Source organism: Eutrigla gurnardus (genome assembly GCF_963514095.1).
Source record: "Eutrigla gurnardus genome assembly, chromosome: 14".
NCBI lineage: Eukaryota > Metazoa > Chordata > Actinopteri > Perciformes > Triglidae > Eutrigla > Eutrigla gurnardus.
The window spans coordinates 11,960,846-11,977,930 of record NC_139937.1 but is presented as its reverse complement, the minus strand read 5'-3'; the positions used below and the strand labels follow the sequence as shown (position 1 = coordinate 11,977,930).

The 17,085-nt window shown below is 44.7% G+C and overlaps 1 protein-coding gene across 3 annotated transcripts in view; it reads left to right on the top strand.

Annotated features, from left to right (window-relative positions):
- LOC311024540 (zinc finger protein 516-like) overlaps positions 1–14,638 on the top strand; it is a 43,280-nt gene extending 28,642 nt beyond the window's left edge. For 2 of the 3 annotated variants that reach the window (XM_084026980.1, XM_084026981.1), the window contains exons 3-5: positions 2,128–3,468; positions 6,302–6,406; positions 10,955–14,638. In XM_084026980.1, coding sequence (XP_083883106.1) covers positions 2,128–3,468; positions 6,302–6,406; positions 10,955–11,157 — 1,649 coding nt within the window. In that variant the 3' untranslated portion in view covers positions 11,158–14,638. Of the gene's footprint in view, positions 1–2,127; positions 3,469–6,301; positions 6,407–8,467; positions 8,539–10,954 lie in introns of all 3 variants that reach the window. The other variant, XM_084026982.1, reaches the window with a different exon arrangement.
- Positions 14,639–17,085: the final 2,447 nt, after the last annotated feature.

Genomic DNA, 17,085 nt, shown 5'->3' with positions numbered 1-17,085 from the left:
GAAGGTCTCTTGTGTACGTCGCGCGTCAGAGCTCTCAGGCATTTGTCTTTTAACTTTCAAACTCGCTGAAAACACTTTGTTCTTGCTCGGACAGCGGAAAGCAAAGAACTGTAGTGATTGCTTCCATTCCTCCCCGTTAGTAGAGACATTCAAAAATAGCAGAACATTTCTTTAAGCCTGATCGAGCCGTGTGCTATTTCAGGTCTTCCTGTCTCAGGAAACTCCCCTCACCCCCCCTTATCTGTGTGTGTGGATATGTTTTTTGCTTTCTTTGTCTTGTTTGCTGTAGAACTAACAATTATCAGTTACAAAACAGAACAACAGTCCTGTACTCCGGCAGTTAAAGGTGTGGTTAACTTCTTTATAAAAATACATAAATGTTACATACTGTATTCACTCCCAACCCACTGACATCCTGGTGTCTGGTTTCAAGAATTGCATTTGGGATACAGGATCTATTTTTAACTCAATATGTACACGATACACAAATGTATATAATGTGTCAGATACAAAAAATGCAATGTCAGAGACATGGTAAAATGCGATTAAATCTGTTGATGTATTTATTTGCTGATACTTGATGAAAGCTATTAATATTCGTGACACAACCAACATACAAATCTTTTAAAGAATTGAAGATCTACTAAAAGAAAGCTTCTGTCCATCCTTTCTCTCCCCCGTACCCCCCTTTGACTCTTAATAATCTCTAAGGTTACCTCCTGTGACACTTCCACTGTCACTCGTCCACTCCTCTTACCATTGAGCCTGCCAGGCAGCCTGATGTCTGAGGGATTTGTTATTTATAGAGTCACCTCCCGATGGAGAGGGATGCAGGCAATGGGGAAAGAGACGCTCAGAGGACACTCTTTAGCCTCCAATACTCTGATGTGACAGCCAGGCTTTTTGGGAAATGCAAATGACAATTTACATGCACATATTAACAGGATGATCAGCCATATTAGATATAGATTGATAGCATTTTGCATGGTGGTAATTATTGTGAGTTTGATTCGGCATTAGACTGATACTTTGGATGGGCACTAAAAACATTTTGGGCTGTGCATATCCTTTTATATATCAATATGTCAATATCTACTTACTAAAAGACCAATAGCAGCCTGGTAAACAGGTCACATCAGTCTTACCAGCCTCCCCACTAAAACTGCCTCGCCCTGGGGCTTCACCTTGGCAGAGCCGGAGCTATGTGTGTTGGCCAGTGTTGCCAACAGGAAGCCAAATGAAAAACAGATGGCAGGTTACTGGTGTTATTGTAAAAAAGGGAGGAGGGATAGTGGGGAGTCCCATAATGTGCTACTTACAAGATCCGATCTGTTGGATCATCGGCCTCTTAAGAGCGTGCCGGCTAATTTTATGGTTTTATATTCATAAACACTGAAAGACCAACTGGAGGATTTTCTCGTTTCACATCAGCGTACATTTAAAATCGACTACATCTGCTTCCATAATGCCTATTTTTATTTACATCCTCATTGTCTCAGTTCCTCAGATTGAACCGAGGAAAAATCTAAAGTTTCCCAGTGACAACAGTAAAATTAGCTTGTAAAGAAAGACATGTAACAAACGCCATCTTGTGGAAAAATTATAGAGCTGCACTTTGGGAATAAGCAATATTGATACAATACAGTCAATGTGTGCATCACAATGAATAAACTGACTTTATAAGCTTTAAAATATCCCATTAGTTTAATTTGTAAAATGTGATGATTCATCTCTATTGTGCTGTTTAATTATGGTTTCACAGCATGTGGACCATCATGCAGCCCAACCAAGTACTATGTATTACATGTCACTGTGTATTATTGAACAAATATCAAAATCCTTGAAACGACATCAAATGAAGTTATCATATAATCATTCATTGTTTAGAGCTAATTGTGCTTGTAATAGTAGAAGTATATCGATTATTTCAGGATACATTCATGTGTAAAATGAAAAGAGGAGTTGTGGGAATACTGGCCAATACTGCAGCCTGGTGGCTGTTCTGCAAAATTACATCTGGATGGAAGAATATGAATCTGAATGAGCTCTGACTTTTACAGTAGTTGATAGTAGAGATGAGTATAAACTACATGCATTTGCCTTCATGTTTTTTTTTTCCCCCTACAGATGAGAAGCCTTACATCTGCAGCCTTTGTGACTTTGTCACCACTGAGCTGCAGGCCTATTTGACTCACGTCCGTGTCCAACACCCGGCCGCCCCCGGAGACAGACCCAGCCCCATTCCAAGCCCGAGCTCCAGCTCGGACAGAGGCAACACAAGTGGTTATCCCAAGCTGAAGAAAGCTCTTCTTCAGGGGCTGAACAACTCTGCGCCGCCTCCTCCTTACCTCTCAGCTCGACCTTCCCCCCTCGAACCCTGCATGGCCCCCGTGGATCTATGTGTGAGGGCCGAGGGCTGCAGGGGCATAGCCTCTCTAACCCCGGACAGGAAGAGCCTCCCAAGCCACAAGTGCTCCTTCTGCTCCCACTCCACTTGCTACCCAGAGGTGCTCTGGATGCACCAGACTGTGGCTCACCGCATCAACAGCAGCAGCTCCAATCTTGCTCCTAAATGGGCCCTGAAAAACAGCTCCAAGAGCTCCAGGGACAACTTATTATCCTCCAGGAGACGCACTGGTCCCCCACCAGTCCTGGAGGGGAAGGAATGCCCACCGTTGCCGCCACTGATGCGCGCCCAGCGTACCCGGCCCCCAACCTACTCCAGCGAAGTTCTAAAGAAGGGCAGGCCAGCCAGCCAGGCAGCCATGCCGTCATCCTCCTCCTCCTCTACCCCTTCCTCCTCATTCTCCAGGGGCTCCTCGTCAACCTCAGGCACCCAAGCTGGGAAAGTCCCCAGCCGGCCAGGCAGTAGCAACAGCAGTGTCAGACACATGGAGGACCAGAGTCATCAGTCTCGCTTCAGACCCAAAGTGGATATCTACCCTCGGGGAGGCCCATCGTCTTCCTCCAGCTCCTTGGAGAAGAGCACTGGTGCCCACTCCCGCTCCTCAGCCCCGAGCCCCAGCTCTGCTGCCGCTGCTGCATCCCGGATATCTGACCGCTACTCGATGCCTCAAGAGGGCCTTGGCTTCATGCTGTCCAGCAAACACGGCCTAGCAGAGTACAGTCGAGCTAGGGGCTCCCCTCATCAGCCGCTTCCCAACTCCCAAGGCCAGAGCCGGGTCAACGCTACGAGGCCCAGCACCATCACCCACAGCTCCACAGTGGGACACATCTACAGAGCCTCCCAGGCACATGGAGGCACCCTGCTGAATTCCTCCTCCTCCTCCACCTCCTCCTCTTCTTCTTCTTTGCCTTCAGAGGCTCGAGGAGATGTGAAGCAGGAGCCGATCGCAGAGACACCAGAGCCTACAGACATCCTGGGCTTCCTCAAAAACTACAACCCCAATGAACTGGCCGCCCTCTACCACCGATGGGGTGCAGCCAATGCAGTGATGGACCCCACTGGTAGGGAGCGTTTTCTGTTTTAATTTGTTGACTCATTGACATCGTTTTTTTGTTAGTTTAAGTCTTTGTTATACCATAATTCGGCCCTCTTGGAGAAAGTCCTGTGAACTCCCTCATCATAGGCTCACGTCCAAAATGCCCAGAGGATCTTTGCTTTGGAGAAAATGCCAAATGTCAGGAGTTGAAGAGAAATGTTATTTAAGTGACTTAGCATTTTGTTTTGAGCCGTCATGAATAGAATTCCCCGGACTTGACAGGCCGAACCAGGAAAAAGAAAAAAGACACATTCACATAAAGCCGCACTCGCCACATTCAATTAGGTGTGCGTATTTATCCTCTGTAACAGCATGCTGGCTCGCTCTCTCTCACACTAACTCGCCATCTGGCAGAAAGTGATTGACAGACACACATACTGCTTGATTCTGACAAGGTTTTGAATAATGAAGAGGAGATTCCATTAAACGGGCACACACACGTGTGATATGATGTATCTGGGCCAGCGTGTGTCGGTGCATGTGCGTCCATATGTGCCGGGGTTTTTTTAGCTGTAAGAGTGTGTGTGTGTGTGTAGTTTCTACTTCATGTGGGAGACGTGAGATAACCTTTGCTGCGCTCAGGTCTGCGAGGCATGCCTAGTCTCCGACTCCACTCTCCCAGAAAGCTGTCACAAACTGTTCAGGTCACGGCTCTGCCTGACGAGAGACTCGCACAGATGCGAATGGAGGGAGGCGAAACAGAGAGAGAGGGGGGGGGATAAGAGGCAAAGAGAGAGATGAGACAGAATAATTACCCCACCAGCTGCTTTGGAAATGGTCATTACTGAACATGCGTATTATTTGCCCATTTTCAGTTGTGTCTCTAAGGTCAAGTGGGGCTGTGTGGAGCCAGGGGTCAAAGACAACAGCCCCAGAGCAGACGCATGACATCGCTGTCACCCGTCTGGGCGCATATCGTCACGATCCGCCTTAGCCCTTTGAGTCACATGCTATAAAGTGACCTTTTTTGAGCAACTGAGTCTTTCTCCCATTTCTCTCTGTAATATGCGCATGAGTGTGTGTGTGTGTGTGTGTGTGTGTGTGTGTGTGTCTGCTTGTGTTTTCCGTTCAGCTCTGTCTTGTCTTTCATTAGTGCATCAGTGAGAAGGGCTGGCGGCCCAGAGTAGAAGTCGAGCATCCAGAGGCCAGCAGTCCGGCTGCCAGAGACACTCTCTGTCACCTTCTGTGCTTCCATGTCCTCCTCCAACTGCTTCCCCCCATCTTTCCACACACACACACACACACACACACATTAACAAACACACAACTATTGGTTTATGCCCACCCTTAATGCTTCGGGGGGTTGATTCGTCTGCCCGGGAGTTTGTGCAGTAGGCATCCCCTTCACCCAAAGCACCCCTCAAAACCCTGGTTACCTGTCAGCAGGAGAGGTCACAGGAGTGCATGTGTATGTGTTTATGTGTGTGTGTGTCATTTCTATTAAACAACAGGTTTCTTTGTTCTTATACTTCCAGAACTCATTCAAGGGCGGAGCATTTTGGGGGATTTTGTTAGGTATTATAGCATTGAAACAAGAAGTTTGAGGTTTGCCCATCGAGTGTCAAGATTACATTAAGTTTGCATCATTTCAGTTGTTGTATATGACCACTAGGAAAACAACCTTCAAGACTTTTGAAAGTTTTCCCTAAATGCTGTCAGGGCAAGAAAGTTGACTTGTGATGTAATCTTTTCCCCGACTTCACTAACAGACCGACACAGAAAACATTCCAGATTTCTCATTTGCTCGTGTCGTGTCACATGACAGGATTTATGAAATTTGACATCATCAAAATTCAACAAGTTTCTTTTGCCATTTAAGGCCGTTAACATGTAAATCTGACGTGTGCATGTAATGGGAGTGTCGTTGTGGCAGTGTGTGTGTGTGTGTGTGTGTGTGTGTGGCCAGCGTGCGCCACAGCCTATGCCTCACTTTCGTCCCTTGGACAAAACTCACGCGCGCACACACACACACACACACACATGCATATACAACTCATGAAAACACACACGCATGCAGACACACACACACACCTGACATGTGACACACAGGCAGCGGAGCGGGCACATCACAGCCGGGGCGTTTTAATTGCCTGTAATTTATGCGGTGTGTGTGTGTACTGTGTGTGTCTGGCTGTCAGCCTCTGAGATGATGCTGTGTGACAGCTGCAGTCCAGCCCCTGGAGCTAGCCGCTCATAATGACACATTAGACATACTAATGATGCCTGCGCGAGTCCACTACTGATGCTACCTACCTCTCCACCGCTGCAGCCAGGCGCTCTGCTTCTGCGTACACCCACTCACTTCCTGCTCATTACTGACCTTTACGTCGTCATTCAATCTGTAAATGTCTCCTGCCTTGGAATAAACCCATGCTGATGCCCACCTTTTCCGCCACTCTTCTAAGAAAAAAAAAAAAAAAAGAAGCCACATGGGAAATCTCACGTGGGAATTGAAAGCACACACTGGCCTTTTAATGTGAACATGTACCTTTTCTTTAATTTGTCTTTGAAGGTTTTTAAAAAGGTGAATTGTCTTTTGGTATGTGAAATTAAGATTCCATATGTGAGAGTGGCATTGTTTGAAAATCAAACATGCTAACGGCACGAAACACCTGATGAAGACGAAATTTGACAATACTTTGCAAAAATCGAATAAGTGCCGCAAGCAATTAAAAACTGATAATGATTAATATTCCAAACTCGTTTCATGTGTGATCTAGCATTGTACTTTCCTCTATAGTGAGCAGTAAATCTGATTATGAATCATGATCATTTTGTATGTCTCTCTGTGTTATTAGGGATGCTGAGGTCTCTGATGCAGCAGGGACAGTATTTCTGCCACGAGTGCGGGAAGAGTTTCAGTCAGCCCAGCCACCTGCGTACTCATATGAGATCCCATACAGGTAAATACAGCCACAGGAGACCGACACACTAACACACTCACAGGAGGAAAGATGACATATGCACACGTACTTCCAGAGGGTCCAAAAACAGATGAAGCACCATCAACATGGACCTCCTCATTGTTGGGATACCACAGATTCTACTGATGTATATATCTAAATCAATAATAATAAGCATTTCCTCTTGAAATATAATCCCCTTTCCTTCTGACCTCATTAAAACACAATATGGAGAGAAGTATTTAAGTGGCAACCCACAAACTGAGCTTGCATATTCGATTAAGCTGACAACACCTGAGCACGAATCACGTTAACAAGCACTTACATTTAAATTTGAAGGTGATCAGACATCGTTAGTTATGTTTTCTGTGCTCCAGGACCCCCAAGCAGAACAATCGGGCCCTTTAACATGAGTTTTCAAAGTCAATATATGCAGTAACTAAAAAGAGGTTTTGGGTGAAGAAAAAAAATAGTTGGAAAACAAGGTGCAAAAGCATCAGTCACAAAAATGGTGGAATTATTTAAAAAGGGCATGAGCAAGAGGGGTGACAGACACAGACAAACAACCTCAGCAAACAAGACGATACAGACGATGACGATTTAGCATACTGTGTGTAAGAAAGGTCCAGCTTGAACCTGTGGAGCGACCTCGTTAACTTACTTGTTATTCATGTATTACTAAGATGTTCCCGCTTTTTTGGCCACTCCTTCAACAGTCACTCATTCCCCCTGCCACTTGCACGCACACACATCATCACACCTCGCGGCTATGTATTCACCCAGAAACACTCACATGAGATATAGAGAATATATGCATGGGGATTCACATCCTCCACCATATTTCATCGTCTGACTCTCCATACGTCTGCTGCGTTCCGGCATTCTCCAAAATAAATCAAAACAGATCTTTTTGTTCAGCTGAGTGTGACAGCCGGTCTGTGAGTCCTTCCCCGCCCTGGGCCGGGCAGCTGTCTCTATTTTTTAAACTGAAACATGATTTGCTCCGGATACTGACCTGTGACAAATTGTATACATTATTAATCACATGTCAATTAGAGAGATGGAATTGCGCATTCTAATGAAGCGGAACGGCATTTGTCCACGCCAACCTTACGAATCCATTTGCATGCGTCCCGATTGCCATTCACTAAACACCTTGACATCATGCCTTTTTTCTGCACTTTCTCCTCTTCCTTTTTCCCCGAGTGCACTTTCCTCTCCTTGTTTCCTCTCATCTCACCTTTTCTCTCGTGTCCTCTTCCTCTTTATGTTTATGTTTTGTTTCCTCCTCCATCATTTATTCTGGCCTCTCTCGTCTCACCTCACCTTCTCTCCTCCCCTCTTTATCTCCCCCTTTCCTCTCATCTCACCTTTTCTCCTCTCCCGTACCTCTCTCCCATCCTTCTCCCTTTTGTCTGCCTTCCTCCCTCTTCATTTCCCCTTTCCTCCTCCTCCTCCCTCTTCCCTTCCCTGTCCTGTCATGTCCATCACCCGGGCCGGCAGTGATCACAGTAGACAATGAGATAAGTAGCTTCTTTATAGAGAGTGTGAATGATATGTGGCACAGCCAGTGATTCTAAGTGACAGAGGCCAAATGGTAAGTGATGCAGTGCTCAGCTTCCCCCCAAGCCCTGTTGTAAACACACACACACACACACACTCTCTCTCTCTCTCATGCATAGGGTCTGTAAACACTCGCCGAGGCTGTAATTAATGTTGTCACCGACGGTTGTCTGCAGCATGGACGTGCACACGCAGAAAAGGCCAGCCACCCCGAGGCCTCTATTAACATGCGTCATATTAAATCACTGCCTTGCTTTCCACCAGGTTCCATCACCATCACAGCCGCCATCATCACCACCATCATCACCACCATCATCATTGCCAGCTCCCCTCTATTAGCAAGGGGTTGCTGGTGACAAACGCTACTGTGTGCGGGTGATGGTGGATGGAGGGGGAGAAAAAAAAGTATGCTTGTGTGGATCTGGTAGAGCTTTTAACCGAATGCCCTCCTCCCCTATCCCCCCTCCCCTCCCCCCCATCCTCCTTCTCCCCTCACAGTTGGGTTTGATTTTAACGGACTCCACAGAGGTACTGATGCTCACACCACCGCTTCTGAAGCTCCCAAACAAGTATGTGGCACGATGGCTAATCACTGGGCTCCCCCATCGCTTCTGCATGTTTCGTATTATTATTAATAATGTCTCACCTTTGCATGTGTGTGTCGCCTTCAATACCGCACCCCACACATCCTTTTGAGAGTGTTTTTCTTTTTTTTGTTTGTTTCTTTTCCCTGTGTAACATGTGGCACACTCCACACCTGGCATTAACACCTGGCACTCTCACACGCTGCTGGATCACACCTGACGTCGGCGTGTGCATCCAGTATACGAGCCACAGTAGTCGACTTGAACAAACTAACTGTGATTTGCGTTTTAATTACATTTAAGGGTTAGCGGTTATTTGAGCGATTGAGGAAACGTTACCAGATGCTTGTAAATGTCACTTAAAGCTCGGGTAGGCAACCGTGGCGAAATCAGCAAGAGTAAGAGTATCCAACCGGAAAACCCCGCCCATCTCTTTTCCAGTGGAAGTAGCTAGCGGCTCCGAAAGGTGCTAAATCTAGCAAGAAAGTTGACTACACTGACAGCCCGTCCCTTCAGGCCTCCATCTAAAGCAACTCCCACAAAATAATCAGTATGTTCAGAAACAATAAACATGGCTGTTGTTAATGCTCTCAGCCCCAACTCCAATGAGGTGTGGATACATGAGCCGAGCCGAGCCGGGTTCAGGTTCGGTCTTCTTGACTTGGTTCAGAATCTGATGCTAAAACAGAATCTGATGCATTTTGTTTGTCAGAGCATTTGATTTATTGATTGCTGTTGGGATCTAAAGAACAAAAAATGTCTCCTTACAATTATGAATGTCAATCAGAGTCGGTCATATTCGTTCACTACATGATTGCATCACTCCTTTGTGTTATTCAAGTGTGGTTTTGTCTTTGGCTCCACTGAATTTACACTTTAAAATATATACACATTCAAATGTGTAACCATGTCTGACTTTAGGGTGCCTGGCTCTACAGCACATAAGCAATTCAGCCTATAAACACTTCATAAAAGCAGTATTTAAAACTCTTATAGCTAATCAATGAAATGAGAAATAAAGGCCAGTTAATGAAAGGTTAGTCGAACCTTTTAGGGACAAGAAAAGTGTAAATAGGTTCGAACACAAACACGTAAAAAGCGTAAAGAAACCCATCGGCTGGAGCTCCTTTAATGTCTTTAAAGAGTTTTTAGAGTCAGTCATTGAGACGGAGGAGGAGCGGAGGAGTAAATCTGTTCTGCTTTGACATTCGGAGAGAGTTGAGCTCTACACGCCGCGCCTCCATCTTAATTAATCACACACACACACACACACACCACACCCACATGGACTCAGATTTACCGCACGCTATGAATGATGGGAGCAGGCGCGGCGGAGGGGTCCAATTAGATGTAGTGTTGACGCTGCTTTACGGTGACGATAACCTTTATTATAATGTAGTGCACCGGTGCCGTCAGCGATGTTTCCTCGCAGGACGATGTCGTGGAGGTTCTCGCTTTTCTTCTCACGTCTCGCCCTCGCCGTCTCTCCAGCTGTTTCGTTTTTTCCCCTTCTTTTTTTTTAGATTTTTGTGTGATTAATTATACCTTTTTTTTGTTTTTATCTCTCTCTTCCTCAACCCACCCCCCACCCTGCCACCCTGCCACCCCCCTTCTCTCCGTTGTGTTTCTGATGATGTATGATAACAGCTATATTTCCCTGTTTCTTCTTCAGGGAGAAAGGTGCGGGAGGGGCACGGGGAGTCATTTGTTTTCCCGCTTTGATACTCTTCCATTTATCAAAATGATAATTAGGTGCAATTAAATGGCAATCTCATTTGTTTTGTTCAGGTGTGTGTTGCTTAGTTTTCTTTATTATTTGATTTTTTTTATATATTCTTGCCGAGGTGTCTGTGCCGTTGTAGGTCAGTCTAATTAGAAGAGAGTGTGTGGGGTGTGTGCTGAGTGTGTTTGTGTGTGTGTGTGTGTGTGTGTGTGTCGGGCATAGGGTGGCCCGGGTGATTGAGAAAAAACACACGGAGACGGAATGAGGACTGTTGAGACAGGGGATGCGTGGCGCTCTTCTCCAGATGGCAGGAAGAGAAAACGTCCATCTGGGTCAGGATAGAGAAGTTAACTTTTAAAGGGAAATCAGGTGTAAAAGATTAAATGTGAATGCTGCTCTTGACCTGCATAATATTCCTCTTTTTCTAGTTGAATGCCACCATGTGTCTTGGTTAATGTATGTCTCTGTGTTTGCTTGTTTCTCCATCTTTTTTTGTTGTTGTTGTTTGTTTCCACCGCAGCGAGTCTCATCCGTGGTTTTGCATCGTCGTGTCTTGTTAAATCCCCCCCGTGTGTTCACAATTCTCTAAAATGTCTTGTCTCCTCCCGTGTGTGACGTCCCCTCTGGCCTCCGCCAGACCTTTGAACTTAATATGTGCGTTGTGTGTGTGCTCCTCAGGGGAGAGGCCATTCCGCTGCCAGCTCTGCCCATACCGAGCATCTCAGAAAGGGAACCTAAAGACGCACGTCCAGAGTGTCCACCATATGCCTTTTGACAACAGCCAGTACCCAGACGCAAGGAGCTTGTTACCAGGCCAGGAGGAGCGAGGAGCGCTGGCTGCCAAAAACCCACCGACGCCACAACAACAACAACAACAGTAGAGACCATCTGATAGACAACGATCCGGACTTGAAACCACGATGAGTCGGGGGTCGCACAACCCGAAAACAACACCATCATTCCTAGCCTGAGCATCTCCTCTCCATCATCCTTTAATGACAATATATTTTCTACAATGAAGGCTCTTGTAGGTTTTTTTTTTCCTAATAAGAAGCTAGTGGAAGGTAGGCGATACTCAAGTCTTATCTTGGAGTTGTGTGGTTAGAAATCCAGGTGTCAGGTGTGCACACAGGTGAAGGGTGACGAGCGAAACAAAGTATCTCCTCAGTAGTGATTAACTTGTTGCTTCTTTCTGTTCAAAGGCTGGCAAAATTGTGCAGATCGTGTGTAGTTTACATCACCTTAAAATATTTCTGAATATAGAAGCCCTCAAAATTCAAAGAGTTGCCTCTTGCTGCCATTTTTTTTTTGGAGGTACCAACAAGTGAAGTTTGCCTCGTGCAGCTTTGCGAGAAAAGCAAAGAATAACTGAACTTGAATGCAACTGCTGGCGTTTTAATGGAGGACTGTGGCATTGCATGGCTGCTGTAGTTGTCCCCCTCTTTCACTTGTTTGTTGTTTCTTTTTTTTTCTTTAAGCTTTATTGTACAAGCGTTTTGTGCATTCCTCAGGACACCCATCATCAGAGATGAAATGAGAGAAAGATGCTCTGCAATTCCTCAACAGTCACTTGATGCATTGCAAGTTCAGTTTTTCCCTCTGGGTTCGTGAAGATGGAAACTTGCGTTTGTCTGCGTGTGTGTGTGTGTGTGTGTGTGTCTTCCCTCCACTCAGGAGTGCAGCGACCACTCTGAGGTTGTGTAGCTGGCGATTAGATGGAGAGAGAGAGAGGTAGGACTAAAGAGAGAAAGAGAGAGAGAGAGCGAACGCTAATGGGGGTGTCTGCTTTAGTGCTCATTAAAAAGAGTGTGCGTTTTTAATAGCCAATATAAATGAGCGTAACATTTTTTATGGCCATTCAATTATTGTCAATTTAAGAGGAAGGGACTGAGTGGAGGCAGTTTCCCTCCATAACTCCATCACATTACGGAGTGTTCCCCGACACCGACACTTCACCGACGTTGAGTTAGACTGACTTCACAACAGTGGGGGAGACGGGGAGACGCTAGCACGGCCGGGGTTTGCAAGGATTTAACTACGACTCGTGCACTTGCAAAAGAGAATACGGTACTGCGAAGTGGACGCCGGCAAAGATGCTTCTTCATTTCATTTTGCTAAACGGCAGCACCGACTTTCTGGCTGGTTTGTGGTTTTTATGTGATAAGCGCATTGGTAACAAAAACAACCCAGTCTTGTTAGCAGCACATTAAACCTTAGCACTGATGTAAAACATACATTCTTCGATACAAAGTTAGCTTTAAACTTTGTGACTTCCTAATCTTGTAAAATAGTGAACAGTCCAACAATTTGAAAAGGGAAACTCCAGGCTAGCTGTTTCCCCATTTCCAGTCTTCATGCTAAGCTAAGCTAACCAGCTGCTTGTTGTATAGTTAGAGGGCAGGCAAAGTGAATAAGCACTAAATGTCCCATTGTATTTAGTTCAAAGCGGTCAGGTTTGTTCGATAGATAAAAGCGACATAATTCAACGTGTCCATTGTATATTAGCATGCACGTCCGACCGAGCTAACGACCAGAGACGCAGAGGTGATTTTGTTACCAAGGCGTTTAAAAAGACTAATGAGCCAGATTCCCGTACTGTCGGTCTAAATTCTTGAATGGTGATCTGGAGGTTTGCATTCTGGGAGGAGAAAGAGTGAGGAGGTCACAAAGAGAGAGAGAGCAGCCAGAGGTCAGGAGGTCAGGCTTCCAGAGAGTTCAGGTATAGAAATGAAAACATGGAGACGATGTGAAGCCTTTTGAATTGTAGAGCCATCACGGCCTTTACACAGGTGTGTGCGTGTGTGTACTTGTAAATGTGTATGTGCATTGTTTTCAAACCTCTCATCACTGCATAGGAGGCTGACTAACTCCTGCATACTCCACCCTCTAGATGCCTACCTCCTTTGCAATGAAAGCCTGCTTTTAAGTATGAAGCGGGGGAACGTTCTTTGCTAGGAGGAGATGCTCTCTTTTCGTGTCCTGGGCTTTGCTTTTCTCTCCTCGACGGCCTCGACACGTTGGGGAGGGTCGGAGAGTGGAAGAAGAAAAAAAGCGAAGTAGTTGAAAGCAGCTCAGACGTACAGAGCAAGAGTGGAACATGTGGAGACATTTTTATATACGCATAAAATCAAAATTCAAACCACATAAAGATTACGGAGCATACAGAGTACTGTACTTCCCATCTGTTCTGAGACCTCAGCAGTTTTTCCACGATGATGAAATGGTTGCTAGACCAGTGGTTCGTTGAGTTATGCATACAAGGTTGTGTGCTTGAATATGCCTAATGATACACACAAACGTGTATATTGAAGGCGTGGGTAGTGAAAAATACTTGAAAACGGAAACTCTAGCCTTCGAGGTAGTGTAGTACTAATACCAATGTTGTACAGAATTTTCCCTTTAAGATTAACTCCTCAGTTATGAATTTGTACTCCGAAGTGTGACTTAGAAAAAAAAAAAAAACTATGAAGCAGGAGTGAGTGTATGTATTATAAACTGTATATCTGTAATCCACTCTTACCAAACCCTTATATACAGCGGTAGAAACCAAATGGCATTACTAGTGCACTTAGACTAGGTTACTGCTTTAACCGTTCTCATTTTGTCCAATTCTAGCTAAGGTTTCTTTGAGAATGTCTCCTTAATGGTGCCAGCTAACACACTTCAATGTCATTTCTGGTTTAGAGGCTTTTCTGTTAGGGCGATTCCATAGATTTTAATAACAAATGATCTGTCCTGTGACGGCTGTGTGGCACGGCTTTTTAGCTTCCTTTTTCCTCATTGAAGGTTTGATAATGCTAGGTGCAGCACTGCTTAATTTTTCATAAAGATGTAAGAGTGTGTTTTTAGTCTTTCCCTTTGCTAAACTGTAGGATTTGTTCAGTAGCTAGTCATGGCTGCCCTCCCAGAGAGGGCTGGCAGGTGTTGTTCTTTTTCTCTTTGGTTGGGTTTTTATCATGCCTCTTAAGTTGTATTATTTGTGTCCGTATTGCTTTTTTTTTTTTTTTTTTTTTAATTATTATTATTTGTTGTGAACTTCATGATTAATTTACCCTAGAAGACATTATTATTCCAAAATGTATTTGGTTGATATCTGTATTTATTATCACTTCAAAAAGGATTAGAGGACAGAGAGACAGAGGCAGACAGCAGCTTGTGTTTTTAATTTGATTTTTTTTTTCTTTCCTCTGGGTTGTTTTTGTTTTTATACTGTGTAGTTTTCATGCCAGCAAGCCGATGTGAAAGCTCTACCTCGTCTGAGCCATTCTCAGTTCTGTTACACTTTTGTACATCATTTCAAAAAGATGTAATGTCATGTCCACAATAAAGACACACAAAATGGCACCTGTTGGCGGCGTTTCATCTGGTTTCGCCTGTTTGTATTGAAATCTACCTCCCGCCACTGTGACTGAACGCGTCCAACTGGAGATGAAAAAGCTTCACACAGATTCAGTTTGAAAATGGTCTTTTTCCCTTTTACTCACACTGCCGGTGTGGAATCTACAAAGAAGCCAAACGTGCACCATCTCTGAATATTGACAAGATTAACAACTGAGTGTATTTTTTTTCTCTCACCGTCTCTCACGCAACTTAATCTTGCCATGGTCACTCGCTGTCATCTGATGTTACTGTCAGTGATGTGCACACATCTGTTCTGGTATATCAGTACTAAATATTCATGTAGACAGGCAGCTACAGCCCACAAACGTCCTAATGAAATTTAGTTACAATTTAGGTAGGAAATTCATTGATTTTAAAAACGCAAAAGGCTCTTGCTTAAGTCAGTGTTAGTTTTGTCCATTCTAGGCTACTGTAAAAACATGGCGGTGTCACCCGCTACCTATGCTCCAACCTGAAAACAAGATATTGTTATTATAAATATATCAGTCATAGTCACTTAAAAATGTACGGTATACATTTACATATAGGAATTTCTGAAGTAGTTTTACTAGTAATCAACTAACATTCACTGTCCAGAATGTTTCACTGCCTTTAAAGTAATAATAGGGATAGTTGGATGGATGAATAGGTGGGTTTTTCCAATATCTGACATTGTAGTGTCATTATTGTGCACACGCTCTGTAGAAGTATTTCCACCCTCACAACAAACTTGCCATCCTCGGAGACATGCCTTCCTCTAGTTGTGTTACGCAACAAATGTGGTCCAAAACTATTTTCTCAAGCCCACGTCGCTCTGATTGGACTGCACAACGACCTGCAGGAGAAAGTGAAAGCGGCCATGATTCACGAAGGCGAAAACAGATCAGACCTGAGCCACGCTGCAAGCTGTTCCCTTTCATAGCGTGTGACGTGTTTGATGGATAGCGACTTTGATGTCCGCCCCGGCCTCCGCGGCACCTTGATGTCCACGTGTGGCCGCGCGGTTGAAGTCGAGCTGCCAAGCAACGGTGATGAGAAACCCTCACCCCTTCAACTACGGGGGGACCACCTAGGGATTCGCCGCCACTTTGCCAGTCTCTTTCATGTTGGCCCATCTACGTGCACCATCTGTCTGTCGGTTTGAGCGACGGGGTGAATGACGGGTTCCCTCTGAGAACATGGCACATAACGTTAATGCCAGGCAGGCCCGCGGGCTGAGGAAAGACTGCAGCTGCCCGTCACTCTTCCCAACCTCATCAGTCACCGCGAAGGCAGACGTGACGGCCCTGAGCTCCCTGAAAAAACCTGTTCCCTGACATCTCTTCTTTCTGTCACACAGCAGAGAAGAAGCTGACTGACTGACTGACTGACTGGCTGAGGCGGAAAAATACGGCGAATGTCAAGCTGACTCACATTTGATGGATAGGTGCGGTGGAGAACACAGTATAATGTGCTTTTTCTCATTTCACATCTTAATGTCACAAAAGGAGTTGTTGTTGGGTGCTTTTACTGGGGCTTCGCTACAGGTTATAGCTACAGATAACGCAGAAGGTTTTATGTGCTTACCTGTGTTCATGATTGCAACTTCAACCGACAGGCCTACATGTCCCTGAGACAGGATTGTTGGGTAGACACTCATTGTTGCTGATACTATGTGGCCATTTGAAGGATTTTGAGCAGGTGTTTTACTCAGAATCATATTCTGATCAAGGTGATCAAGCCTGAAACAACATTTAGACTTCCATAGAACAGTAAAGGATGGGTTTTCGAGCAGCTTAGGAAACCCCTATCCCTTCACACATTTGGACGTCGGATCTGGGATCTGTGACAACTTTGTGACTTTTCTAAAACCGAATCTGACAAGTGAGCCGGTTTCACTCAGCACTGAGGAAAGAAAGTAGGCAGGATTTACGCTCTCAATCTCCTTTCTTTCAGTCTCCTCACCTTCACTTTTCACCAAGAACACCAAGAATAACTTAAATAAGAGACGGTACAAAATGTCTCTTATAAACATTCTGTAACCCTTCATCAACATTTTTTTTGCAAGGGATTCCTTAATATGTGGGGAGGTTGAGAACAAAGGCAATGTCCTTGAAAGTTTTGAGCTTCAAACAACTTAATTTCCCGCATTCTGGTGAATTTGTATGCAGCAATTTCTGCCTTTTCTGCATCATTTAATGGCGGAATTGCTTTTTTATATAAGGGAAAACACAAAATGTGATATTTCAGATATAAAATATAATGTGTAAGACTCAGGTATTCTGTACAGCTTTCAAATATTTATTCTCCTAACTTTATCCCTGCTGAGTCAGCACACATGTATGATTTACTCTTCTGTCCTCTTTTGAGTCTTTTGTTTGGGGAAGTAACCTATTCAAGCCTATTCATTCAAAATACATTAATTCATTTTAATTGGACTTTAATCGCTC